The sequence below is a fragment of the Podospora pseudoanserina genome, chromosome 1 (assembly GCF_035222485.1).
Source record: "Podospora pseudoanserina strain CBS 124.78 chromosome 1, whole genome shotgun sequence".
NCBI lineage: Eukaryota > Fungi > Ascomycota > Sordariomycetes > Sordariales > Podosporaceae > Podospora > Podospora pseudoanserina.
In genome coordinates, this window is record NC_085920.1 from 5,088,438 (window position 1) to 5,111,793 (window position 23,356).

The following is a 23,356-nucleotide window of genomic DNA, read 5'->3' on the forward strand; positions in this document are numbered from 1 at the left end:
CGATCCACTCCAGCCACAACTGGCAGCTCAGATCTCGAGACGGGAGGATGGATCTTGCTGGCCGTTTGATCTCTTAACTCTGATTGGATCAAAACCCCACGACAAGACTTTGTGGAGCCGAACAGATTCATGATTTTCGACAGGGATGGCTCAGGCCGGAGCTTACGCTGAGAGCTTCCCCCCTGTCCAGAGACTGGGCAATCACTTCCCGAGTTGGACTGTGAAGAGTCAACTTCGACGCTTCTCGAGTGTCTCTGCAACTGAGATTTTTCTCTGCTGCATGACATTGGACCAACCAGAGTCAAAAATGCAATGCAATCACTGCATGAGAACGGGACGAGGCACGAGACAAGCGTCCTGTCAAGTCGGAACGAAACTACGATTTTCCTCTCCATCACAAGACTTCCTTGTCTGCATCATCTGCCAGCATCGCGAAGACCATCGGCCGTCATTTTCTCAGTGTTGCACCAATACTCTTGGCATCTAATCTTTCCAGCCTCGGGTTCGTATGTAAGAACCCAGCAAGAGCCAGCACGACTCCATACCAGTTGGCCATCCTTGACTTACACTAGGGACTGAGAACTTCTCACTCAAGAGAGAGCACTTGAGACACATTCAAGTCGAGACCAAAGTCGGCTCAGCCGTGTTCAATACAAGCCTCCTCTATTGTCTAAGATATCAGCCGGGACTCGGCAGAGATGACCGGAGGCCCAGACAAGGCTCTCGATATGATTCTCAGGTTCCAATCGGGCGGGTTTCCAGGACGGAAACTGATCGTGACGTTGGTGTTTCATCCAATCACGATAGGAGTCTGTGTGTTGATCACATCCGATTCGGGACATCCAAGGTCGAGGCCCGCCAAATTGCTTTTTTCATCCTATCTCGCAACCTCTCCGGCCCCTGTCCATGATATCTTGTCCCTGGTGGCGTTTCCCTCCATCTAACCTCCGAGTCTCCCTCAATTCACCTCGAGCTAGCATTATGAAGACCAATGGGCATCCAGAGTCGATACGGGAAGCCCCGCGGTGAATTGGAAACACTTGCAGCTGTCCTTGTGAAAGCCACTTAGCAATGCCCACCAACCAAGACGGAAGCAAGAAGTATCATCCCCTGCTTTTGCAGCATGTTGAGAGGGGATTAGAATGACGGAGTCGAGTGAATCAGAGTATATGAGCAGGCCCCCGTCCGCACTCAAACCCTCTTACTCTGTAACCAGCGCTCTATCAGCAAGTCACTAGAGCACCTTTCCACCCCTTGTCTTGCCCCTTCCCAGTTGACGTTATTGTCCACAACTGACTCACTCCTTTGAAGCTCACATTGACCTTGTTGATCTGCCCCAAGGTCGAAGGTGTCAAGGCCTACCCAAGTTGTTGAAGACGCTCATTCTTTCTCCTCCCTGTCTACTTCACCATTTGTTCCAGGTTCACACGCCTTGGTTGCTACATTCGTTCAACATGGCAATCATAAACCTGTTACCCTTGAACTATCGGCGGCCAGCCTTGGTCGAAAGACCAGCAACAGGCGCCAGTCAAGTTTCGACACAGCAGTCTGAAGAGGGATCTGTCAATCAAGGTGACACATCCTTGAAGTCGATCAGGTCGGGCAGCTCAGGAGGTATCCCGCCGCCTCTCAGCTTTGATCGTATCATCGAAGGGGGCACCTGCCCTGTAAGATTCTTCAATTACGGCCCTTCAGACATCTGCTAACATGAAGTCCTCAGCCTTGTACCGTTCGTGACTTCATGAACTATCTCATCTACGTCGAGCGCTCTGCCGAAAACCTCCAATTTTTCCTATGGTACCGCGACTTTGAGAAGCGCTTCAACGAAGCTCAAACAGCGGACCTCACCCTCGCACCAGAATGGACCCTGGCGATGGAGGAAGAAGCCGTTGCCCGTATCAAGAAGGAGCAGGCGGAGAAGGCCCGCGTCAAGCCCCCCAAGTCTGTCAGCCCAGCCGTGGCTGAAATCTTCAAGGGCACCGACTTTGAGAAGCCCATCCAGAAGCCCTCCGTGGCCACCACCATTGCCACGACCCCCATAAGCCCCCTGGCAGCAAGCAACGGTGGGGATCCGTTTGGTACCCCCCCTCGCACCCCCTCAGACCGTGGTCATCACTACCCTAATTCAACCACAGCGACAACCTACAACACTGCCGCCAACGAAGCCTTTGCGCTGGCTGGGCTCAAGGCCCCATTCACGGTTCAGCCGTTCAGGGTCGAGTTGGACAGGATCATCGTGACGTATATCATGTCCGGCAGCCCAAGGCAACTCAACCTTTCTGACCGGGAGCAAAAGGCTGTGCTGCAAGCTCTTTGCTTCACCACTCATCCCTCTGCGCTGAGGGTGGTGGTCAGGAGCGTAGAGTCCACTCTTCGTCAGCAAGCCCACCCCAACTTCATCCGCTGGTCGATTTGCAATGGCAACCCTGTCAGAGTAACATTCGCCCGCTGCCTTGGAGTAGGCACTATCGCTCTGAGCACCATCGCCGCCATCATCCTCACTTTGTCATCTGCCCCTAGAGGCTTCAGGGCGCTGCCAGCAATAGGGTGGGTGATTGGCGTTGCAACACTCGTAGCAGCATACAAGGGAATGTGCGTGGTCTTGCATGGCCTCCATCACAGACACGTGAGGCCATGGGAGCTGTTTGCTGTTGACGGGGAGGACCATCAGCAGAACGAGAAGGAACAGGATGTGAGGAGTGAAAAGAGTCTGGAGACTGGGAGCAACAGTTTTGAGAATGAGCCGTGGGTGGTCAAGTATGAGAAAAGGAATTTGATCAGGAAGATTTTTGATAGGGAGGTTTGGTGAGTACTACTACTAAGGGGTGGGTAGGGGCCGGACTAACATGCGTACAGGATTCAGGAACCGGCGCTCAGACAGATCCAGGACACCATTTTTGTGCAGAGCTTGCTGTTTGCGTTTATTTGCGCGGGGGGGTTGACGGCGATTTTTGTGCCGCTTCCGGGTGGGAATCTGTTTTGAATACGATGATGTGCAGTCGTATAAGCAAGGGGATTGGGGTATGTCTGGGGAAAACACGGAGTATGTATGACTTGTAACACTATCAACTCGGACCTCGAAAAAGCACAAGCGATCTGGGAAAGCTGGGGAATCTGGGGGTTTGGCTTTATATGGTATCGGGGATATGGGTCCCAGGTTCAAAAATGACGTGACGTGGCGACGGGTATGATTGTGTCTGTAGCTAACATAAGGCCGGTTTCGAACTTTGGTCTTGGCTTGGGAAATTCAACAACAGTGAGCAAAACAAGACGCAAAGTCCCAACTCAACCGAGAGCTCGGAGACGGAGCCATTCTTAGCCCCAACGGCGACCTCGATGAATTTGGAGTTGGGGACAGAGCGGTGCTGCGGTGCTGCGGTGCTGTCAGACGAATGCTGCAGACGACCGAGGCTCCCGACGGCCGAACAATGCCTCGGGGCTGGCTCGTACAGCTGGAAATGTTGTGGCGCGAACCGAGTCGTTTGTCAGATGATAGCACCAGACTTTCTTTCTCAATGGGAGAATGGATGGAGGGGTTGGCTTGGCGGCGTTAAAACAGTGGCCAGAACTCGGCATTTTTCTCCTTTGGGGGCGTGACCTCGGGCGAATGGGCAGGCAATGCGGGCGCGGGAAGGGAGGGGGCGCGCCTTATCGATAACCCGACTTTCTGGCTTTTGAGCCGTGGGACCGGACCACTGCGGGCGCTGCAGGCTCAAAACTCGCCAGGATGAGCGTGCGGGATGAGTTCTACGAAGTAATTCTGAGCATTCCGGAAAATAAAAAGGTTGAGCGCTCTACAGCGCGAATAAAAACTCCGCTTCCGATGGCCCCTTTCATTGACACGTTGATGCCTCCCTGAACTCACCTTCCCATCGCTGTTTCAATTCTCCTGATGGGAGAGCACCCCCCGACCACCGAACCATGCCGAACGATATCTACCAGGCCGATGCCCCGCTGCTTTCCGGAGACGTGAAGGCGGCCGTGGGCGAAGAGGCCCGGGAGCACGGAGCACACGCCCCGACCGATGGCAACATCCTCTCATCGCTTGTCATCCCGAACGAAGTTCCTCCTGTCCACGGCCGTCGCGAAAGGTCCGGCACCGTCTGCATTGCCGAAATCGACGAGACGCTGAGCCATCCTGGCTCGGTGCGCATCAACGTCAAGGGCGCATTCATCGTCGACCAGGACAGCAGCACCCCGACGCACTCCGATGACGGCCGGAGCGGATCCCCCGGCCGGTCGCCAGTCCGGCACGAGACCCAGGATATTCGGCTGCCGAACCACACTGCCGTCGTGAGCCATATCGCCATTGATGTAGGCTCTGCGACCCCTGAAATTCACAATGATGTCATCTTGCTGATTGGTCATTCCAGATTGGTGGTTCCCTTGCCAAGCTTGTCTACTTCTCCCGAGAGGCTCACTCGACCGAACCGGGCGGACGGCTCAACTTCCAGAGTTTTGAGACGGATCATATAGATGATTGCCTCGAGTTTATGCGCAAGCTGAAGCGCAGGTACCAGCGGGCCAACGGGGCCAACAGCCCACCGGCGTCTGAACTCTGTGTCATGGCGACAGGAGGCGGCGCCTACAAGTTCTACGACAAGATCCGAGAGGTGCTCGGCGTCGATGTCTTGAGGGAAGATGAAATGGAATGCCTGATCATTGGCCTTGATTTCTTCATCAACGAGATCCCACGTGAGGTCTTCACCTACTCGGAAGAACATCCCATGCAGTTCGTGGAGCCAGGAGACAATGTATACCCATACCTCCTTGTCAACATTGGTTCTGGCGTATCATTCCTCAAAGTTTCCGGACCCCGGGAATATGAGCGTGTTGGCGGTACTTCACTAGGAGGTGGCACTCTATGGGGTCTCCTGAGTCTCCTTACCGGTGCGCGCACATTCGACGAAATGCTGGACCTTGCCTCTGAAGGTGATAACAGCAACGTGGACATGCTCGTCGGCGACATCTACGGCACCGACTACGGCAAGATTGGCCTGAAGAGCACCACCATCGCCAGCTCGTTTGGTAAAGTCTTCCGCAAGAAGCGGCAAGCCGAGACCGAAGCCGAAGACAGCGGCGGCCTTGCTCACAAGGATCAACTCCACCATCGCCAACAACAACCCCGTACCCACAATGGCGTGCACACCCCACCACTTCTAGACGAAGACGTGGAACAGCCCGAGCCGCAACTATCAGACTTCATGTCCAAAGACCCCAGCCGCCCCTTTTCGTCAGCCGACATCTCCAGGTCACTGCTGTACGCTATCAGCAACAACATTGGCCAGATCGCCTACCTCCAAAGCCAGATCCACGGGCTGTCTCACATTTACTTTGGCGGCTCATTCATCCGCGGCCACCCCCAAACGATGAACACCCTCAGCTACGCCATCAAGTTCTGGAGCAAGGGGGCCAAGCAGGCCTACTTCTTGCGCCATGAGGGCTACCTCGGTGCTGTGGGTGCGTTCCTCAAGAGACAGCCCCGGAACTGGGGTAGAAGGGGATCGTTTGAGGAGGCCGCGCTGGAGCTCAGAATGCGGGCGCGGACGAGAAGTGTGGATTCTATCCCCGAGGAGGTAATATCCTCTGTGGATGATAAGCTCAGTGGAGGCGAGGAAGTTGCTGCTTGATGATGGAAAGTCTTTTTCTGTTGTTGTGCGGAGCATTAAAACATTTTGACAAGCTGGGCGTTTTGGGGGTTTGGTTGTTTGACGAGCGTATACTTGTTGTACTACTGCTTTCTGTAATGGTGTTTCTTCTTTGGGACGGCGGCGACGGTGGCACAGACCTGATTCTTTTTCTTCCTCTCCTTCTCCTTCTTGCTGAGGCCACAGGCGATACCTGCCTGGAAGGGGTTGTTCTTGGATGTAAGATTCTTGTCTTTTTTTTTTTTTTTTTGGGGGTTTGTGAAGAGTGGCAACCCGTTTTAGAGAGATACCTTATTCGTGTAGTAGCTTCGTTGTTTATCACCTTTTTGGATGTTGATACCAAGAAGAAACAGAAAGGCATATTTACAATTTTTTCACCATGCATCTTCTTTGAGTGATGTGTCGCCGAATCAATCAGTCATCCATCAAAAAAGTCAAATGTAAATTGCAAGTTCAGTATAAACTCCATTCCCCCTACCGTGCTTCCCTTTTCCGCTTTTCCCTCCGTTCTTTCTCGCCCACCACCGACCAACCAACCACACACCACCATCTTCCACGTTTTATGGGTAATTGTACAGATACAATTTCCTCACATCTTCCTCCCACGCCAAAAAAAATGAACAAAGAGACCATCGTTTGTTACACACACACACTTGCTATTAGTGCACGCGTTTTCACACTGCCCCCCATACAACCAAAAGCTTCTCCATATCCCCCTCCTGCAGCACGCCTCGCTCCTTCCCTCTATGAAGACTTGTGCTTAATAGCCTCCTTGGCCTCCTTGACCGCCTCCTTGGCCTCGCCGACCTCCTCCGCGAGCTTCTTCTGGGCCTGGTGGTGGAGGAAGATGCGGCTGCACTGGATCACGCCGACGCATCCGAGGAAAAAGTTGACTGCGGCGAGGCTGAATATGGGTGCATGTTAGCGTTTTGCGGGTATAGGGAAAGGGAGGGGGGGAGGAAAGCTTACAGGTAGTTCTTGGGCTTGATGATCAAGCACCATCTCGTCCAGATGATGCCGGTGGTCGTGAGGGCGGCGTTTTGGGTCAGGGAGAGGGACTCGGCGGGGCGGGCAAAGTCTGAGACGCCGACGAGGACGAGGCCCCATTTCATCATTGGTGCCCTGGCGGGGAGAGAGGATGTATTAGTGACTGATTTGGATCGCGGGGGGAAGTTGATTTCGGGGCAAACATACCAAAAGTGCACAGTCTTGGGACCCTTCTCGCTCTTCCAGAACTGCTGCATCCATGACTCTGGCGCGGCATTGGCCGTGGACTCGGTAGACTGGAAGCGGCGGGTGGTCTTGGAGGCGTTTTGCTGGAAGAAGGTGCGGGCGCGGAAGGCTGGGCGGGAGGCGCGGAAGATGGTGGACATTTTGACGACGGTATTGCTAATTGCGCAAACTTTCAACGGAGGTGAGGTCGGGGGTGGGAAAGGTGCTCGTCGTCAGGGGTGGTGATGACGGGGGTTGGGAAGTATTAAGGTTCGGTCGGGTCGGGAGGTCGTCGGGGGACGGAATCAATTCAAAGAGGTGTAGGGTGTGGACTCCGGTCACCGGCGGGCGGGAGAGATGGAATTTATTTTGAACCCAGGGATTTTTCTTATGTCAGTTGTTAGTTAAGGAAAATCTACGATGGATTGGAGGCAAGACAAGTTGACATATGGGGAGCACGGACTGGACGTAATAGGACGAAGAGAGATAATTCAATCCCTCGTGACTCTTGCCCAAAGACAGCTTCGCAAGTTGAACCTCCGGTGGTGAGCTGGACAGCGATGCGAACAAGGCTCTCGCTGGCAGTCGGCCAACGCGCCGTGGGTCCGTTGGGGAATCCGGGGATAAGAATTTCTGGCTGGCCTCTCTTGTCTGGTCCGTGCACCACTCAGGCTTTGTGCAACCACCCCTCGAAGTTATGCACACTGTTTTATGCAGCGCAGGAAGTTAAGAGGTGCAGCGTTGCAAACAACTTGCGCCAGCAGCAAGAGCTCCATTTTGAATCAATCGAGCCTCCACGACCCGCGAAAGCCCACTTGCTTGTTGCCCTGGGGCCGGACAGCAAACGACAACAACAAAACGAACCAATCGAGCGACTAGTTTCCCTTCCGTTTTCATATACAGAGCATATCAAGATGTCGGGCAGATACGCTTTCGCCAAGGGCCTCAAGGAGGTTCGCTTCCTCTTCTGCCAGACTGGTGAGCACAGCGCTGCTACTCGGTATGTTTGCGCCTCCGGACTGCATTGGCAGTGCCTTAAGTACAGGATATTGATTAACGATTGTTGTTGGTGTAGGTCCTTCCTTAGCCGCGCATACCCAATCATGAAGAAGAACAACCCATCGACACCCATCATGCTCCGCGAGGCCCAGGGCACACTCCCCAAGATCTATGCGAGATATGGTCCGTTTTCAACACCAAGGAGTTTGTCGAGAATTGCGATATAAGAAAGAATACTGACATACTGGGCAGGACTTGGTCAGGAGAAGAGCCAGTCATTAGAAGGTATGGTCTACATCTGAGGGTGGTGGGAGGCGGTTGGAAGGAGGACTAAGGGTGACTCGTGCTAATATTACTCTGGTATAGGACTTTCCGACAAGCAGATCGAGGATGCCGTCACACAGCTCGTCAAGAACGAGACTTCATAAACGACTGGAACAGAGACAGCAACTAGACGACGGCCCGGGCAAGCTGGCAAGAGGGATGGGACGACATGTTTATAATGCCGCGAGGTTGTAAATATACCTTCTGGAGACCACACCTGTGTCCATTTCTTCAGGCGCTCCCGGCCATGTGGTTGTGCCGTTTGGAAATCTGTCTATCTCGAAAATTGAATAGATCGCGACCGATGGATGCCTAAGGACTATGGGTTGGGTGTTGCAGATCCATGGCAACCGCTTCAACTCAAATCGAAACTGCTTATACGTTACACGTACAGCATGTTCGTTCGGTGCCCGGGCTTTGTATTCTATTTGGATGCTGGTCACAAAAAAAAGAGAGATCCTCGTCGGTTCTCAGCTTCAGGGCTCTTTTAGATGCCTAAGCAGAAAGGGAATTTCTGGGCCTTCGAAAGCTTCGGGCTTCTGCAAGGGAGAAGCATCATTTTCCAAGCTAAATCATCCCCCTTTCGGCCTCCTCGGCCCCGTTTTCCCCTTGTTGCTGTCACAAGCTTAAGCGGTGCGGGGCTGTGTAGGCCAAAAAGTATGTGTAATTGCGTGAAACCAAAGAGACACCGAGAATCATACAAGCTTTCAACGACCACATGTTTGGCCAATTAGACTATCAACAACCACAAACAACGTCAATTCGACCTCACCCATTGGCATTGCGGTCTTTTACAACCAGCAATGACAGGGCTATGAGGGCGGATGATAGCGGGGATGCGCAGCCAAGCGCTCTGTCGCTCCGACCAACCCACAGTCAGCATCGCCTAGCAAGGCCAGCCGCTAAAGACATTGACCCTTTTGAGTTCGCCACTACTGCCTGTTGAACGACTTTGTTAAATCATGCGGCAATCCTCGCAGATCGAAACATCAGAAATGGTGATATACCTTGCCTTCTGCATGGGGAAGTTGTCCCAGACGCTCCACAAGCAGCAGTTCGGGAATCAACTCTTGGGATCCCGGCGCAAGGATTTACACTTTTTGTTTGTTGAAAGCGGGCCGCTGAGGAGGCTTGGACCGGACATATAACTTAACCCCCCCTCCGGTCTGGTTTGGTCTGATCTGATCTGGCCTGAAGTTTTTTTACTTCAACTGTTTACCAAACTGTTTCCCTATTCTTGGACAAACTTCTCGCTTTCATGGCCAAAATGTTCAGACACAGACGCTCCATGGGCAAGCTCACCGAGCACCCGTCGATGTACTCATCACTCCTCGATCCGAGCTCTGAGCACAGCTCTGATGGTGCTGCTTCACCCAGCTCACCCAACTCCTCAAACCGACCGCTTCGGGGAAGAGCCAAATCCTCGCTTTTGGATTATCAGTCACGAAATTGGATCTCAGCTGTCGAACACCAAGGAGAAAAACCCCCACCCCGGAAACTTGTTAAAGACATGAACGGATCTGGGCGCCCCTCCTTCTCTCAGTCGCTCTCAGACAGCGATGGTGAGAAGGAGAAGGGGCTCATGAGACGCCAAATCGCCAGGCTCAAAAGCTTTTACAAGAGAGAGAAATGAGCTCGACCGCCTTCTTGTCCAGGCTTTCTTGCCGGCAAGAAGGTCTTCACAGAAGGTGGGGGATGGCAATTCGAGATTACGATAACCCCGCGATCCCCGCCATCATGGATCCATATTCGAATACCCCACCACCAAGTCTTTGCTGGTCACATTTCTCCCTTGTTTTATGGCAACATTTGAAATTGAAGTACGAATCTTTTTTAGTATAGGATATCATACCTCATATAGCGATACTCTCGACGCCGTTGGCTTTCTCCGCCTCTTGTACGGCCGCCTTTGACAAGTCCCTGGCCAAGACGGCCCCGCTTTCCGGCTCGCAACATTGGCTTACAGATATCAAACCCGGCTGCCCGAATTCGTCTCGCCAATCTTCAGGCACAAATCTTCAAGTCAAGACACTTCCAGGTAATCTTGGTCTTGGGTTTTGATCGACGGAACCACACGCCTCTCAGATATACGGACAGCCAATCTTCAAACTCAGCACCTTATTCCGATGCCAGTGTGGGCGCCAAACATTCGTCCTCCAGGGGCTGGCTCCTACCTCGCCCTGGGTGTGGCACTCGGTTTAACAACAGGCTTGACACTCAACGCACTTAGGCAGCTGAAGGGCTCCAGGAAACCTCTACTCATCAGGTCACCCCGTGAGACACAGTTGTCGAAACTTTCAAGAGAGGAAATCGATGCGTTGCCCTATCCCCCAGACGCATTGCCAGGGGGCCGGGACGTTGAGACACCATACGGCACCATCAAAGTATTCGAATGGGGCCCTGAAGATGGAGAAAAGGTTCTCCTGCTGCATGGCATCAGCACGCCTTGTTTAGCACTGGGAAACCTCGGGCAGGAGTTGGTCAGAATGGGATATCGTGTTATGATATTCGACTTCTTTGGGCGTGGCTACTCGGATACTCCAACCGACCTCCCTTATGACATTCGCCTATACACAACTCAGATACTCCTCGCTCTTGCCTCGTCGAACGTGGCGTGGGCTGGGAATGACGGATTCCATTTGATTGGATATTCTCTGGGAGGAGGGATTGCTGTTCCGTTCGCCAAAGACTTCCCCCACATGGTCCGGTCTGTTGTCCTTATCGCTGGTGGAGGACTGATTCGGCCCGAACATGTCAGCTGGAGGAGCAGATTACTGTACTCGACGGGGATATTCCCAGAATGGGCGCTCGAGTTTCTAGTTCGGAGACGCCTCATGCCAAAACGACGAGAAGCTATGACGGAAACAAGGATGTCTACTCAGGTGGTGGACAGACCTAAGATCAAGCACAAAAACAGTGATGCCAACGGCGGAGATGGTTGGGACTGCGCCACTCTGTTGGCACATCGACCGGGCCATACAGTGTCGTCCGTTATGGAATGGCAGCTTCACCAACACAGGGGGTTCATTCCGGCTTTCATGAGTAGCATCCGTCATGCACCCATTTACAATCAACACAAGGACTGGATAGCTTTGGGGCGGCTCCTGGCCGAACGGAGGAAAGAGGCGGGCTGGGTGGACACAAGCTTGCCTGGCCTTAAGGGGGGAAGCATTCTTTTAGTACTTGGAGCCATGGACCCCGTTGTTTCGAAGGAGGAGTTGATTCATGACGCTACGGCTGTGCTGGGTGAGGATGGGTTCGAGGCTGTGGTTTTGAATAGCGGGCATGAATTGGTTATGACCAATGCGATTGAAGTTGCCAATACTGTTGCTGGTTTTTGGCTGCGGCTACCTGGTACAGAATAGGATGTAGATATACTTTGGGAATAACGGATACAAAGAAGTTAGATAGCATAGACAAATGATGCAATGAGATGCCATGAACTTTTCTCTCAACACTTTGCTGAGCTGTTTTCCCTTGCTATCTGTCTACGAATCGCTATATTGCAGCACCACCACTGATTTCAGCTACACATGGAGGCCCTAGAGCTCAGCTACACCGCCCTAACCAGCGAAGACTCCAGGCAAACCCCACTAAACAGACCCCCACATTTTCTACCGTCCCAGATCTGCAAGGCTGAAAGTCTGCATTGAAATTTCGCGACCTCATCTTCCAGGCGACTTTCACCAAGCTCAAACAACACCACAATTGTACAATACTTCGCCGGCACATAAAATAAACAGGACATCTACAACCAACAGAACATGGCAACAGCTTCACCAGCCCCATCCGGGCCCCAGCCCTCCCTCACCTTTACCCGCCCCGTCTTCGCCAAGCTCTCCCCCCACCCATACCTCCTTCGCACTCTTTCCCCCGACTCCCCAGACCAGCAGCCCACCCGCAACAACGGCCGCGCGCCGCACCAGTCACGCCCGATCCAGATCAATACCTCCTCTCTATCCCAAGCTCATGGCTCTTCTCTCGTCCGAACAGGCGACACGACCGTCATCTGCGGCGTCCGAGGCGAGCTCCTCCCCGTGACGGCCATTCCCCAATTCCGACCTCACAACGGGACGCTCTACGATCAAGACGAGGGCGATGAGGCAAGGGCGAGGAAAGAACTCAAGGATTACGATCTGTTAGTCCCCAATATTGAGCTGGCAACAGGGTGCGCGCCGCAGTTCTTGCCGGGTGTGCCGCCTACGACGTTGGCGCAGACGGTGAGCACGAGGGTATACAGTCTTTTGCACGGGGCTGGGGTGGTGGACGGGCGGGGGTTGAGGGTGTGGTTCACGCCGGAGAGTAAGAAGGAGGAAGGAGATATGGAAGTTGAAGGGGAGGAGGAGCGGGAGGAGCAGAAGCCGCAGGTGGTGGCGTATTGGGTGCTGTATATTGATTTGCTCTTTGTCAGCTTTGACGGGAACCCGTTTGATGCTGCTTGGGCGGCGGTTTTGGCTGCGCTGAAGGATACGGAGCTTCCCATGGCGAGGTGGGATCCTGATAGGGAGATGGTTGTTTGCCGGAAGGGGCAGGATACGAGGTTGAATATCAAGGGACTGCCGGTGGCTTGTTCGGCGGCGGTGTTTTTGGAGAAGGAGCATGGTGAGGTGGGAAGGGGGGAGCGAAATAGGCATTGGATTTTGTTGGATCCGGATCGGAGCGAGGAGGAGCTGTGCAAGGAGGTTGTTACTGTTGTTGTGGATTGCTCGGACGGGGGGGAGACGAGGGTGAGGAGTATTGAGAAGCAGGGTGGGACGGTGATTGGGAGGGAGTTGATTAGGGGGTTTGTTGGGGTTGCGGAGGGGAGGTGGAGGGAGGTGAAGGAGGCGATGGGGAATTAGGAGATTGTGGAGATGGTTATTTGGAAAGATGAGGATGATGACAGAGTAGAAGGGATGAAAAAATTGATACCCACAAGATGGTTTACATGAGCTTTGAAGCGATGTTTTCCATTTGTCTTTCGTATGTGGTTTAGTTGTGTGATACTCTTTGAGAGGCCATTTCAAACTGCAGTGACGGTGACATTTGAAAACGGGAAGAAGCATGAAGTAAATGTCACAATCTGTCTTGTCTAGGGAAACCTATATCCCATCCAAAATAAAAGCCCAGGCGCTAACCGCCAGCGACATATCTCGACCTTGAGAATTGTCGGGTAATTGGAAAGGCAGCGTAGACCCTGAATCCAAGTCAAGAAGTCTTGATAGCTTTGGAGCTGAAATCCATAACCCTGCTCAAAAATCTAATCGATGTATACTTTCAAGGGCAGCCATCAAAAGGGGTCAAACAGCGAGGGCTCGTCATCAAATAACAGCAAACTGAGCAGCATGGAAAAATGTGTCTACACTTTCGACCCACTCTTACAGATGAATTCCAGAGCAGGAGATACAGGGAGACATTTGATCTGCCGCTCAACATGAGAGTTCCTAATGAAAGCAACTCCACCGTACCACAATGCTGTTGAGGGCAGACATCACCGTCGGTTGTTGAGCGTTAGTGAGAAAAAAGAGAAAGTTTCTCTCGAGCCAAAACCTTCAGTGTTTTCCTGCAGTCGCTCGCATGATCCGTGCATAAGTTCAGGTGGGGCTCGGGCCGAACATTTGCCGACCCTGAGGCCCCACCAACGTGAACAAGCTTACGCCAATCCACCCGCTCGAACTTCATTCAAATTTTCGCCGCCTGCAAGGCTTCTTCTCAACTGCTTCTTTTCCACCACAACTGCAAAACCTGTCTGTTGGTGCAGTCCCGACTGTCACAGAGTGCCCGCTCCATGTAGCAATGGAGTCTTTGGCTGACACCCTCTGGGACGTCGTCATCTGCGGCACGGGTTTGCAGCAGTCGCTGCTCGCTTTGTAAGTACAATCAAGCAAAACACCAACTTCGCGTTTGCCTGTCTAACTAACCCAGCACTTCCCCACCTTGAAGAGCCCTCTCGAGATCCGACAAGAAGGTCCTTCACATCGATCCAAATGACTTCTATGGTGGTGCTGAAGCAGCTTTCAGCCTGCAAGAAGTAGAATCATGGGTTGAAAAGGTCGAAACCGGCAAGGAAGGCCTCTTTGAGGCTGCCTCCGTGAAGAAGCTCGGGGGTGACACCGGCTTGTCTTTTCCCCGCGCATACTCCCTGGCACTCGCACCCCAGCTCATCCACGCCCGCTCGACGCTGCTCTCCCAGCTTGTCTCTTCCCGCGCCTACCGGCAGGTCGAGTTCCTTGCCGTGGGATCCTTCTCTATATTCAAGCCCTCCCCAGATTCCTCGCAAAAACCCACCCTGGTCCGCATCCCTTCTACCCGCGAAGATGTCTTTTCTACCACCGCCATCTCAGCAAAGGCAAAGCGCGGTCTGATGAAGTTCCTCAAATTCGTTTTGGATTACGACAGCACCCCCCAGACAGACACATGGCAACCTCACGCGGATGCACCACTGACTGAGTTCTTGCTGAAAGAGTTCAAGATGGATCAGGAACTTCAGACTTACATCATCACTCTCACCCTTTCACTCAACGGAAAGATCAATACCAGAGACGGGCTGGCTGTCATCCATCGCCATCTCTCGTCGATGGGTATGTACGGTCCAGGCTTTGCTGCCCTCTACCCCAAGTGGGGCGGCCTGTCAGAGATTGCCCAAGTCTCATGCCGAGCTGGTGCGGTAGGCGGAGCTGTGTATATGCTCGGGACAGGCGTCAAGACGATGAATGACAAGGACGACCCCATCGTGATTGAACTCTCCAGCGGCGATACAATCAAGACACGCAAGGTTGTCCGCGCCAACGAGAGCGCTACTGATCGATTCGGTATCAACAGGCTGGTAGCTGTTGTTGGCTCCTCACTGAAATCACTTTTCGAGTCAACGGTCGAAGGTGCACCAAAGCCGGCCGTCGCCATTGTTGCTTTCCCAGCTGGCTCCTTGTCAACTGCTACTGGGGAAGCATCAACATCCCCGGTGTATCTGTCTGTTCATTCCAGCGATACCGGGGAATGCCCTGCCAACCAAAGTAAGTCAACTCTTTCCTTTGTCTCTTTCACTACCCTTCCGAATACCATGATGATCCAAATGGAATACTTATCTACATTGTCTGAGCTTCGGCACTGGCGATAATACCTCTGACATTCTGATGTATTCTCACTCAATCATATTCATTTCTTCATGCTGGTTCGTTGAACAAGCGCTAACTGGAGATCAACAGGTGTTCTTTATTTTACCACTGGATCAGAGCATGCCTCCCAGGACTTGCTTCAACAAGCATTGGATTCTTTTCTGGCTGCTTTGTCTGGTGATACTGTCCCCCAGTGTCTTTATAAACTGCAGTATAAGCAACTGCAAAGCTCGGCTCACAGTCAAGCAAACCGTTCGGTTTTCGATTTTGCTCCTCCTGCCTCAGCCCTTGCTTTTGACGACTCAATTTTGCAGTCGGTTCAAGATGCTTGGAAGATGGTCTTAGGTGATGAAGCTGTCGAGGAAGAGTATCTTACCTTTGCTGACCGAGAAGGCGCAATGGATGATGACGAAAGTGTATGATTAATGTCGATGACGGTAAGCGGTTTCATTTATCATGAGATACGATGGTTAGTCTTGGGTGTAGCACATCCATTAAGGATGAAAAAAGTTAAAGAACAAATTGAGTTTATTGAGCATTGTGATCCTGCGAATCTAATGTTTATGCAGCGTCACCATGATGCCTTTCCTCCACCCCATGCTCTCCTATGCTTTGTATTAATTGTTGTTTGTGTCCGAAACTCCGTCCGCTTCGCGCTGATGCAAGCAACACGGTACAGAGCATTCCGGAAATATGACCTCCCCATCCAAGCAACAGCTTTTGTGAGATTTCCGAAATCTCTCCATTACGCAAATCCTCCCAAAATCCGATGAATTTTTGCCCAAAGATGCGATAAATGCATCATCCCATTTACTCCTCATCATCATCCCCAGTAGCAATCCTCGACTCCTCACCACCATCCCCCATCTCCTCATCCTGCCCCTCCTCGCCACCATCCTCAGACAAAGGCAAGTCAACTCCCACCCTGATCTCCCCAAACGGCTTCAGCCCCCCCTGTCCATCCTGCTTCACCTTCACCACATTCTTCGTCGCCAAAGTCAACACATGATGAAAAGCCTGCACCACCACCGCCCTCTTCCTATCCTCCGGCTCAAACAAGTCATCAAAGCTCACCCAGGCTTTCTCGTCCTGCTCATCATCCTCATTGGCGTACCCCTTGGTCTTGGCAATATGCCGGAGAAACCTTGCGAAGTTCTGCCCCTCGCGATCAAGGGCATTGATCATCTGCTGGGAGGTATCAGCTGGCACCTTTATCTCCTTGGGGGCATCAATCGGATCGATGATGGGATCAGAAGAGAGGAAGACACCACCTCCTCCTTGGGAGAAACCCGTGTCTGATCCAAAGATGGGCTGATCGCTGAAGCGTTCGATCTGGTCTGATCCCCCCAAGATACCAGCTCTGGCACGGTGGGTGAGGGGGGAGGCGCTGACGTGACGGCTGCCGGGTTTGGAGCCGGCACCGCCTTTGATGGAGGAGCTAGGGATGTGAGAGGAGGGTCTGTTCCAGGGGGCATCGGAGTGGATTGCGTCTGAGAGTTGGGCGCTGGTGCCCCTTCTGCCTGCTTCAATTGGCTCTCCTTGTTCACCCAGGAGGAAGAGTTTGGCTTCGTTTGTAAGTTGGGGGGCACCTTGTGGGGCGTCGGGCTCATTGCTGAGGCGGGGACGGACCCGACGGGCGACTTCGTCTTCTTCTAGCTCGAGGGCTTGTGAGGCTGTGCGACGGCGGCTACGGGGGGTGGCGGGTACATCGCCGCTGACGTCGAAATCTGGGCTGATGAAACCTAACTGCTGAGCGAGACCCTCTCCTGCAAAGAAGGGGGCCAAGGGGTGCGGGATGTTAGGGTAGCCGGCCAAGTAGCCAAGGTTGGCGAGACCCTGTCCGAACACCAGATTGTAAGCATTCATCCGTGTTTCCGTGGCTGTGAGCCCACGTCGCTGCTGTCGAGCGGTCTCTTCATCAGCTCTGTTGGCGTAAGTGTCACCCCAGAGTCGAATCTGCCCACGAGTGAGCATAGTCTGATCATCTGGCGCGAGAAGTTGGCGGCGACGCTGACGTCGAGCACGAGCTGGAGCTTGAACTTCACTAGCGTTTTCGTCCATTTCAGCCTCTTGTTGTTGCTGCTCTTGGTTCTCTTCTTGCTGCGCCTGGCCGACTTGAGGAAGGACAGGGGGTTCAGACGGCAGGCGCGGATCAGAAGGAATGGCAGGGTCTCTGTTACCCATAATGAAGTCTCCTTCGCTATCGAATCGATCGAGACCGAGATCAGAGGGAAGGTGGTCATCGGCCTTGGAAACATCGACCTGGGGAATCTGCGGCAGCTCAGGCTCCTCAAAAAGGGCTAACACGTTCCCATCTGCGTCGATTTCAATGCCCCAATCATCGATGGGTGCAAGCTGTCGCTCCCCATCGCCGAAGGGCAGCACCTGTTGGTTGTCTATGCCATGATCTATGTCATCGCTGCCAAAGGGACCGTCATGGAATGGGTTTCCAAGACCAGAAGAAGATCCGGGGAGGTCAAGGCCCCCATGGATCGAGCTGCCGCCAGCGTTGAAGCTGTCGAGCTGGTGAGGTGACATCTGTGAAGTGCTGTTGCGTGATGCTTGGCTTTCGACGGCTGGAAGAATCAAGTTACCGTCATCGTCAAGCTCAAAGACGGGGAGCTGGTAGTTGAGGTCAAAATCAGGGTCGTCTTGGAGTATGAGCTCCTTCCGCCTATAAGATATCAGCTACCCACGTTATCAAAGAAAATTTCTTTCGAGCAACCTTACTTGGCCTGGCCTGCCCTCGGATCCAGTGCATTCTCATTTCCGCCCATGGCATTGTAAAAAGCCATCATATGGGCCTGCACCTTCTCAGCGTCGGCCAATACATACTGGCACTGCTGCGAGTACACCCTGGAGACGCCATAGAGAAGACTGCCTTGGAGACGCAGGGCAATAGGGGCACCAGGCTCCAAGATAGTTTCGCAAGCCTTCTGGACGTTGACCTCCTGGATCGCCTTGCGTGAGATCTTCTTAGCATTGGACTTGATTCCAACGGTTGAGACGAGCCTGGTGATATTAGATACGAGGATAACATTTGGTGAAGGGAAATTCTGAACGTACCAGACTGTGGCCACGCCATACTGGTGGCTGGTGAGGACTGTTGGTGGTGTAAGCGTCTGAACTCTCGGATGGCTCGGCAAGATACTTACTTTCGTGGCTGTAGAACATGCCGTATGTAGATATTTGGCTTGGACAGCCGGTAGTCTATGTATCTGGTGCTGCTCGTGATAGTAACCCCCTTAAGTAAGAAAGGCTAGGGCCCGGAGTGGGAGATACTAGATGTATTGCGGCGGAATCGAAGGATATCTCGTAACGCTGGAACGCACGAAAAGAAGCGAAAGGTGAACGACTGAAAGGATACGTAACTCGAGATATTTGAGCGACCGGACTTGTCTTGAAGTGAGATAGGTCCTCTCACCAGTGTCGGACCTTCGAGTTGATCGAGTCGTGGTGAAGGGTTCGCGGCGCACAAATAAGGATGCTTGGTGGGATGAAAGGAAGAAGTGAACGGACGGAGGCCTCAATTGAGAAAAGACTGGGAAAGATACTGACAATAGGCAGTCCCACACGTCTGGAGCGCGTGGTGGAACCTCTGGGGAGGAAGGAGCATTGTGGCCGCTGGGGGACAATGGCCTGAATTGGAAGGCACCACTTTCTATGAGCACGGCCTTGATGCATTCAAGTAGTCTTGACTAGCTGTTCTGAATGTGTTCTCTTTCCACAATAGTATCGTATCTGCTCGCAGATGTGGGAACATGTTGAGTATCATAATCAGGCCGAGCCCCTGAATGCTTGGCAACGACGTTGCTCTGTCATGGCGTAACCCATTGTATGCACACAGACTTGTTGCTGGAGGCACATATTGCTACGTGGTAAACTTTTCTCCTCAATTCAAAATACACTGGTGTAGGCAATGAAGACTCCCCTTCGCCAGCAGGACACACATTAGGGAACCAGTCATGCAAAATAGCAAGCCAAAGCCATCACGTTGAAGAACATGCCGTCTCTGAAGGGAGCAAGTCTTAGTCAATAAAAAAATGAGGAGTTTTGAATGTACAAAGAAGAGCGTCCCTATCATGAAGCGCAAACTGTGGGAATATCATACATAAATGAGACACGTTCTTCCAACCCAAGCCCTTCCTCTTTCGAAATTCCGTCATATTCAATTAGATCCGTCATCCTCTTGCCATAAAATTATTTCAGGGTATCCTTTTCCTCTTTTTTGCGGGTTTTTTTTTTTTTTTTTTTTTTTTTGGTTTGGTATCTCACTACTGACGTTGCTGGTACTGTGGCGGCTGTTCCTGGTACATCTGCGCCTGTTGTTGCTGTTGTTGCCGCTGCTGCTGATACATCGCCCGCCGTTGCTGCTCCAACTGCTGCGTTTCGTATATTTCCTGCTGCTCCGCCGCGGTTCTCTTCGGCTCTGCCACTAGCTCATGAGAATTCGTCTGGTTTGGGAGCTCATATAGAGGCTGAGCATACAGCTCTGTCGGACGGGTCTCCGAGTCAAGCTGCTGGATTGGCATTGCGGCGTATGTTGACTGGGGAGAACTATATGGCTGTGATGCTGGTGGGGAGTTTGATGTGATAGGAGCATACTTCTGATCCCAGGCGTAACCATCATACTGCGCCATTTGGTAGTTGTGATACTGAGGAGCAATGTTGTTGTAGTGAACCATCAGTGGGTTTTGGGGGTGAGGGACACCATATGATGGCGCAGGGGTGGTGGGAGCAATCGTTGAGCCGTCGTCCGTGTGCTGTTGGGGCGGGTGTTCGAATCCCTCGTGCTTCTTACGCTTCAGCAACACGATAACTGCAATGAGCACTCCAACAACAATGACGCCAACTGATACACCCACTCCGATCCCAGCTTTAGCACCGGTGGAGAGACCCTCGTTTGGCACATCCGATTGTTCAGAAACAGGTGATTCCGTGGTGGTAGGTCCAGAAGGGGTGGGGTCCTTGGTGGTTTGTTCGGCGGGGGGCTCAGGCACATTTGACCATGCCTTCCAAGATTCGTTTTCATACTTGGCTTGGACGAGCTTTCCCTTCGCCATGTAGTAGAGGTGCACCAGACTGGATGAAAAGTCGAAAGCAACACCGACGCTGGCGTTGGGCTCATCTGCCTCGGGCCAGAATGATTCGGTCTGGTTCTCTCGGATACTCCAGAAATAGTTTGTGTTTCCGATCTGGTGGATCTTCTTATCGGTGCCAATGTACCAGATGAAACGTGTGTAGTTCCTGTCGATGCTGATCCCCATTCCCTTGGTGGCGGCATCATAAGCAGGCAAGGTGAAGTTGACTGGTGCCGTTGCATTGATTGCAATTTCGGTCTTGTTCGTCTTGCTGGTGATCACATCGGTTTCGTTTCCCAAGGCTTGGGGTAGCGTGGCTGTTACATTTGGTCAGCATCAAAACTCGACAGATGAAGGAAGGTAGATACATACACCTCCACCAAGTCCCAGCACTATTCCATCTTGTAACCCCAATATTGCTGAAGTCCCTGGTAGATATAACCGTGATGTTCTCCTTTCCAGAGTGGGCAGCCCCAAGAGCGGGTACAGTGTTGACATCTTTGCTGACCATGCCCTTGTACAACCATTGGCCGTCGTCTCTCGTATAACCAAGTTGGGCAACCTGGCCATCCTTATTGTGATAAAACAGCCGATATCCTCCCTAGGTTTTGTTAACGTGAACTGTTGAGTATCAACGGCCTGGGGAAACGAACCTCTTCACCCAGGAGCAAAGAAGCCAATCCGGTGTTTTGATGAACGCTAGGCGATGGCTTGCTGATGATCCAGTTCCCCTTGCTTTCAAAGAGCCCGGTAGTCATGTTGCAGTGGAACAGACCGTTGGCAATCTCATATCTTTCGGTCAGATAGTAGATCGAGGCACTGCAATCTTGCTGTTAGCATCAACCTCTTGCTAACAACGGCAGGCATTTACCTACGCTGTGAATTCGTTCGACCAGTACCCCGAGCCAGCCAGAGGCGTGTCGTTCTTGGGCTTGTATGTAAGGGAGAAGACACTCCCGTCGGTGTAAGAGTATTTTGGGTTGTCAAAGAGGTTGCATCTGCTGTATCGGATGAGTCCAGTTGTCTCGTTCTGGACAATCACTTGAGGCCCGACGCCGTTCCACCAAGCTGCTACACGTGCCTGTGCCGGTGAGATGGCAGCCCCAAGTAGAAGCAGTGATGATAGCAATGACGCCATCTCGAAGAAGAATATGGATAGTTAGAAAGGCCCGTTGCTGGCTCGCAAATTCCAATCTCAAACTTGGCTTTAATGCCCGCTCTTCCACTTGCCCAACGCCCAATGCTGGTGCTAGGAAGAGCAGTGCAAGAATGAGGAAAGGATATGGGAGATCTTGACACCTCCTAGTGCTGCTGTCAGACCCGACCTGATGATCGCCAATAGATGCTGAGAAAAAACGAGAGACAATCAGCAGGCGCAACAACGAGGGCGAGAGGCAAAAAGAGAGAAAAATCAGCAAAGACGTGAGATGATGGACCTGGTGAGGGTGGCCTAGGGAGATACGGGCCCTTCCCCTCCCGGTGTCCAGACCGGGGACCATACCGGGGCCTCACTCGACCAGAGCGGGTTGTGACCCTGGTAGACCACATGGAGCTGGTATCTGTGACCTTTGTCACCATGACATTCCCTTGTCCTCGTTTTCCTTCCACCCGAAGATCTGCAAAGCATACCAAGAGCGCGTGAGCTTTTGGTGCTGACATTGGCGATGCTAGGTAGAGGAACCAGTTTTGATATGCTCGTTTGGGCAACTTTGTCGTTCTTGGTCATCACTGCCTGGTTCTGATTGGCTTGCTCCCCTGCAAGGCCAATTTTTAGGTTCACATCACTAATCTGCGGCACAGTTGCCCCTGCAGCAGCCGCAATGCAGGCCGTCTCTTATTGTAACGACGGCTGACTGTCGTTCTGCGGCGAGGTCCAATCTTGGATCCCTTCGGTGGGATCTCCGAGAGCAAGAAGCCTATTTCGACGAACATTATGGCTTGCGCAAGACAGCAGAAATGGTGCGAAGAAATCTTCCCCTCAGCACTCACCCCTCTCCGAATATTAAAGCCCAAAAGGCGCCGATAGATAGTTTCATAAGACCCAAGGCAGCACGTATTCACAACCCCTCTATTCCCAATTTAGGCCACTAACAGAGTTTAAAGCTCACGACCCCGGTCTGCCAGGAGCTTGTTTCCCACTGAACCCCGCAGAGACTAAGATTGCCGTGGACGCTACGCAGTTGTATCGGCTACCTAGCCCAAAAGCGCACCCTCATATCCTCTCACTCACAGTCAGCCTCACCTCACGTCTCAAAACCGCAATGCTCAGGTACCAAGATCTTGAACCAAATCAGGCATCCAAGAGCAGAGCGTCAACACCTCAGTCTTTATGCCTTCCATCGTCTCGGATATCAAATTTCATTATCCCTACCAGACAACTCACCAGCATCATCGAGTATCGTTCCAATCAACACTCACAACCCATTCTCGCCCGTCAGCTTACATACACTCAACGCTTCAACCCCCTTGCCAAAACCCATCGTATATCTTCGCCCTCTCATTGGTCCCCACCGTCCCCATCCCAAAGACTAAGATGTTCCACTAACATCTGTCAAGTACATATTCGCACAACTTCAGATAGCACCTTAACCTCCAGACCCCACAGCCCACTCGCCTCCAGTCCTCGCAGCAGCCTGAAAATCGGCCATCCTAGCAAGCAAGCAAGCGGCCACCCCTGCCCACCCCTGCTGGAACTTGAAGGTTGAAATTAGCAATTGATTCATATCTCTCACTGGTGCTTACTGAGCACCCATCATGAGGATCAAAGCTCCTCACATTTGCAAACGGATGAGGGAGAAACACTTCCTCGTGTCAGCTGCCGCGGGTGGTGTTAGCAATGGGCAATGCCGCATTGTGGCTACCTAGCAAAAGACAGACTGCTGCTGGGAATGAGGGCCTTTGAGTACAGTCAATAGGCCTTGAAAAATACTCAGCAGGCCTTCAAAGATACTCGACAGGTCTCAGACACACATCAATATCCCTCACATAACACATTGAT

At 52.5% G+C, this 23,356-nt stretch overlaps 9 protein-coding genes across 9 annotated transcripts; 7 read left to right on the forward strand and 2 right to left on the reverse strand.

The window, feature by feature from the left end:
* Positions 1-312: 312 nt before the first annotated feature.
* QC764_0016920 (uncharacterized protein) lies at positions 313-608 on the forward strand (the record flags this gene model as incomplete). Its single annotated transcript, XM_062939997.1, has 2 exons — positions 313-506; positions 596-608. The coding sequence occupies 2 exons, from the start codon at positions 313-315 to the stop codon at positions 606-608; spliced, it is 207 nt and encodes a 68-aa protein (XP_062805692.1).
* An 846-nt stretch (positions 609-1,454) lies between these two features.
* Positions 1,455-2,983, forward strand: QC764_114510 (uncharacterized protein; the record flags this gene model as incomplete). The annotated part of the gene is made up of 3 exons (XM_062942703.1): positions 1,455-1,667; positions 1,721-2,805; positions 2,857-2,983. The coding sequence occupies 3 exons, from the start codon at positions 1,455-1,457 to the stop codon at positions 2,981-2,983; spliced, it is 1,425 nt and encodes a 474-aa protein (XP_062805693.1).
* A 938-nt stretch (positions 2,984-3,921) lies between these two features.
* QC764_114520 (uncharacterized protein) lies at positions 3,922-5,879 on the forward strand (the record flags this gene model as incomplete). The annotated part of the gene is made up of 2 exons (XM_062942704.1): positions 3,922-4,314; positions 4,374-5,879. 2 exons carry the CDS (start codon positions 3,922-3,924, stop codon positions 5,628-5,630), a joined length of 1,650 nt encoding a protein of 549 aa, XP_062805694.1. The 3' UTR covers positions 5,631-5,879.
* A 185-nt stretch (positions 5,880-6,064) lies between these two features.
* On the reverse strand, positions 6,065-7,440 carry QC764_114530 (uncharacterized protein). Its single transcript, XM_062942705.1, has 3 exons — positions 6,843-7,440; positions 6,618-6,770; positions 6,065-6,552 (listed from the first exon to the last, which is right to left on the reverse strand). The coding sequence occupies exons 1-3, from the start codon at positions 7,019-7,021 to the stop codon at positions 6,393-6,395; spliced, it is 492 nt and encodes a 163-aa protein (XP_062805695.1). The 5' UTR covers positions 7,022-7,440; the 3' UTR covers positions 6,065-6,392.
* QC764_114540 (uncharacterized protein) lies at positions 7,159-8,287 on the forward strand (the record flags this gene model as incomplete). Its single annotated transcript, XM_062942706.1, has 5 exons — positions 7,159-7,463; positions 7,500-7,860; positions 7,936-8,042; positions 8,112-8,144; positions 8,226-8,287. Exons 1-5 carry the CDS (start codon positions 7,421-7,423, stop codon positions 8,285-8,287), a joined length of 606 nt encoding a protein of 201 aa, XP_062805696.1. The 5' UTR covers positions 7,159-7,420.
* Positions 8,288-9,441: 1,154 nt separating this feature from the next.
* On the forward strand, positions 9,442-9,816 carry QC764_114545 (uncharacterized protein; the record flags this gene model as incomplete). Its single annotated transcript, XM_062942707.1, has 1 exon — positions 9,442-9,816. The coding sequence occupies one exon, from the start codon at positions 9,442-9,444 to the stop codon at positions 9,814-9,816; it is 375 nt and encodes a 124-aa protein (XP_062805697.1).
* A 493-nt stretch (positions 9,817-10,309) lies between these two features.
* QC764_0016980 (uncharacterized protein) lies at positions 10,310-13,024 on the forward strand (the record flags this gene model as incomplete). The annotated part of the gene is made up of 2 exons (XM_062939998.1): positions 10,310-11,516; positions 11,958-13,024. The coding sequence occupies 2 exons, from the start codon at positions 10,310-10,312 to the stop codon at positions 13,022-13,024; spliced, it is 2,274 nt and encodes a 757-aa protein (XP_062805698.1).
* An 821-nt stretch (positions 13,025-13,845) lies between these two features.
* On the forward strand, positions 13,846-15,821 carry MRS6 (Rab proteins geranylgeranyltransferase component A). The gene is made up of 3 exons (XM_062942708.1): positions 13,846-14,032; positions 14,106-15,175; positions 15,368-15,821. The coding sequence occupies exons 1-3, from the start codon at positions 13,959-13,961 to the stop codon at positions 15,697-15,699; spliced, it is 1,476 nt and encodes a 491-aa protein (XP_062805699.1). The 5' UTR covers positions 13,846-13,958; the 3' UTR covers positions 15,700-15,821.
* rec8 (R8 protein) lies at positions 15,790-22,294 on the reverse strand. Its single transcript, XM_062939999.1, has 7 exons — positions 21,234-22,294; positions 21,012-21,177; positions 20,731-20,959; positions 19,560-20,675; positions 18,344-18,380; positions 18,008-18,289; positions 15,790-17,951 (listed from the first exon to the last, which is right to left on the reverse strand). The coding sequence occupies exons 1-7, from the start codon at positions 21,494-21,496 to the stop codon at positions 16,088-16,090; spliced, it is 3,957 nt and encodes a 1,318-aa protein (XP_062805700.1). The 5' UTR covers positions 21,497-22,294; the 3' UTR covers positions 15,790-16,087.
* Between the last annotated feature and the right edge of the window lie 1,062 nt (positions 22,295-23,356).

Bases quoted from the DNA above. Each gene is read 5' to 3' on its own strand.
- rec8 (XM_062939999.1), bottom strand. From the start codon at position 21,496: ATGGCGTCATTGCTATCATCACTGCTTCTACTTGGGGCTGCCATCTCA. The intron at 20,960-21,011 runs GTTCGTTTCCCC...AACAAAACCTAG, and splicing joins CTTTGCTCCTGGGTGAAGAG to GGAGGATATCGGCTGTTTTA. The intron at 18,381-19,559 runs GTCAGTAGTGAG...CACCACCAACAG, and splicing joins GCCGCCACAGTACCAGCAAC to TCCTCACCAGCCACCAGTAT.
- MRS6 (XM_062942708.1), top strand. From the start codon at position 13,959: ATGGAGTCTTTGGCTGACACCCTCTGGGACGTCGTCATCTGCGGCACG. The intron at 14,033-14,105 runs GTAAGTACAATC...CCCACCTTGAAG, and splicing joins CAGCAGTCGCTGCTCGCTTT to AGCCCTCTCGAGATCCGACA. The intron at 15,176-15,367 runs GTAAGTCAACTC...GGAGATCAACAG, and splicing joins GGAATGCCCTGCCAACCAAA to GTGTTCTTTATTTTACCACT.
- QC764_114530 (XM_062942705.1), bottom strand. From the start codon at position 7,021: ATGTCCACCATCTTCCGCGCCTCCCGCCCAGCCTTCCGCGCCCGCACC. The intron at 6,771-6,842 runs GTATGTTTGCCC...TCTCCCCGCCAG, and splicing joins CCCAAGACTGTGCACTTTTG to GGCACCAATGATGAAATGGG. The intron at 6,553-6,617 runs GTAAGCTTTCCT...ACCCATATTCAG, and splicing joins ATCAAGCCCAAGAACTACCT to CCTCGCCGCAGTCAACTTTT.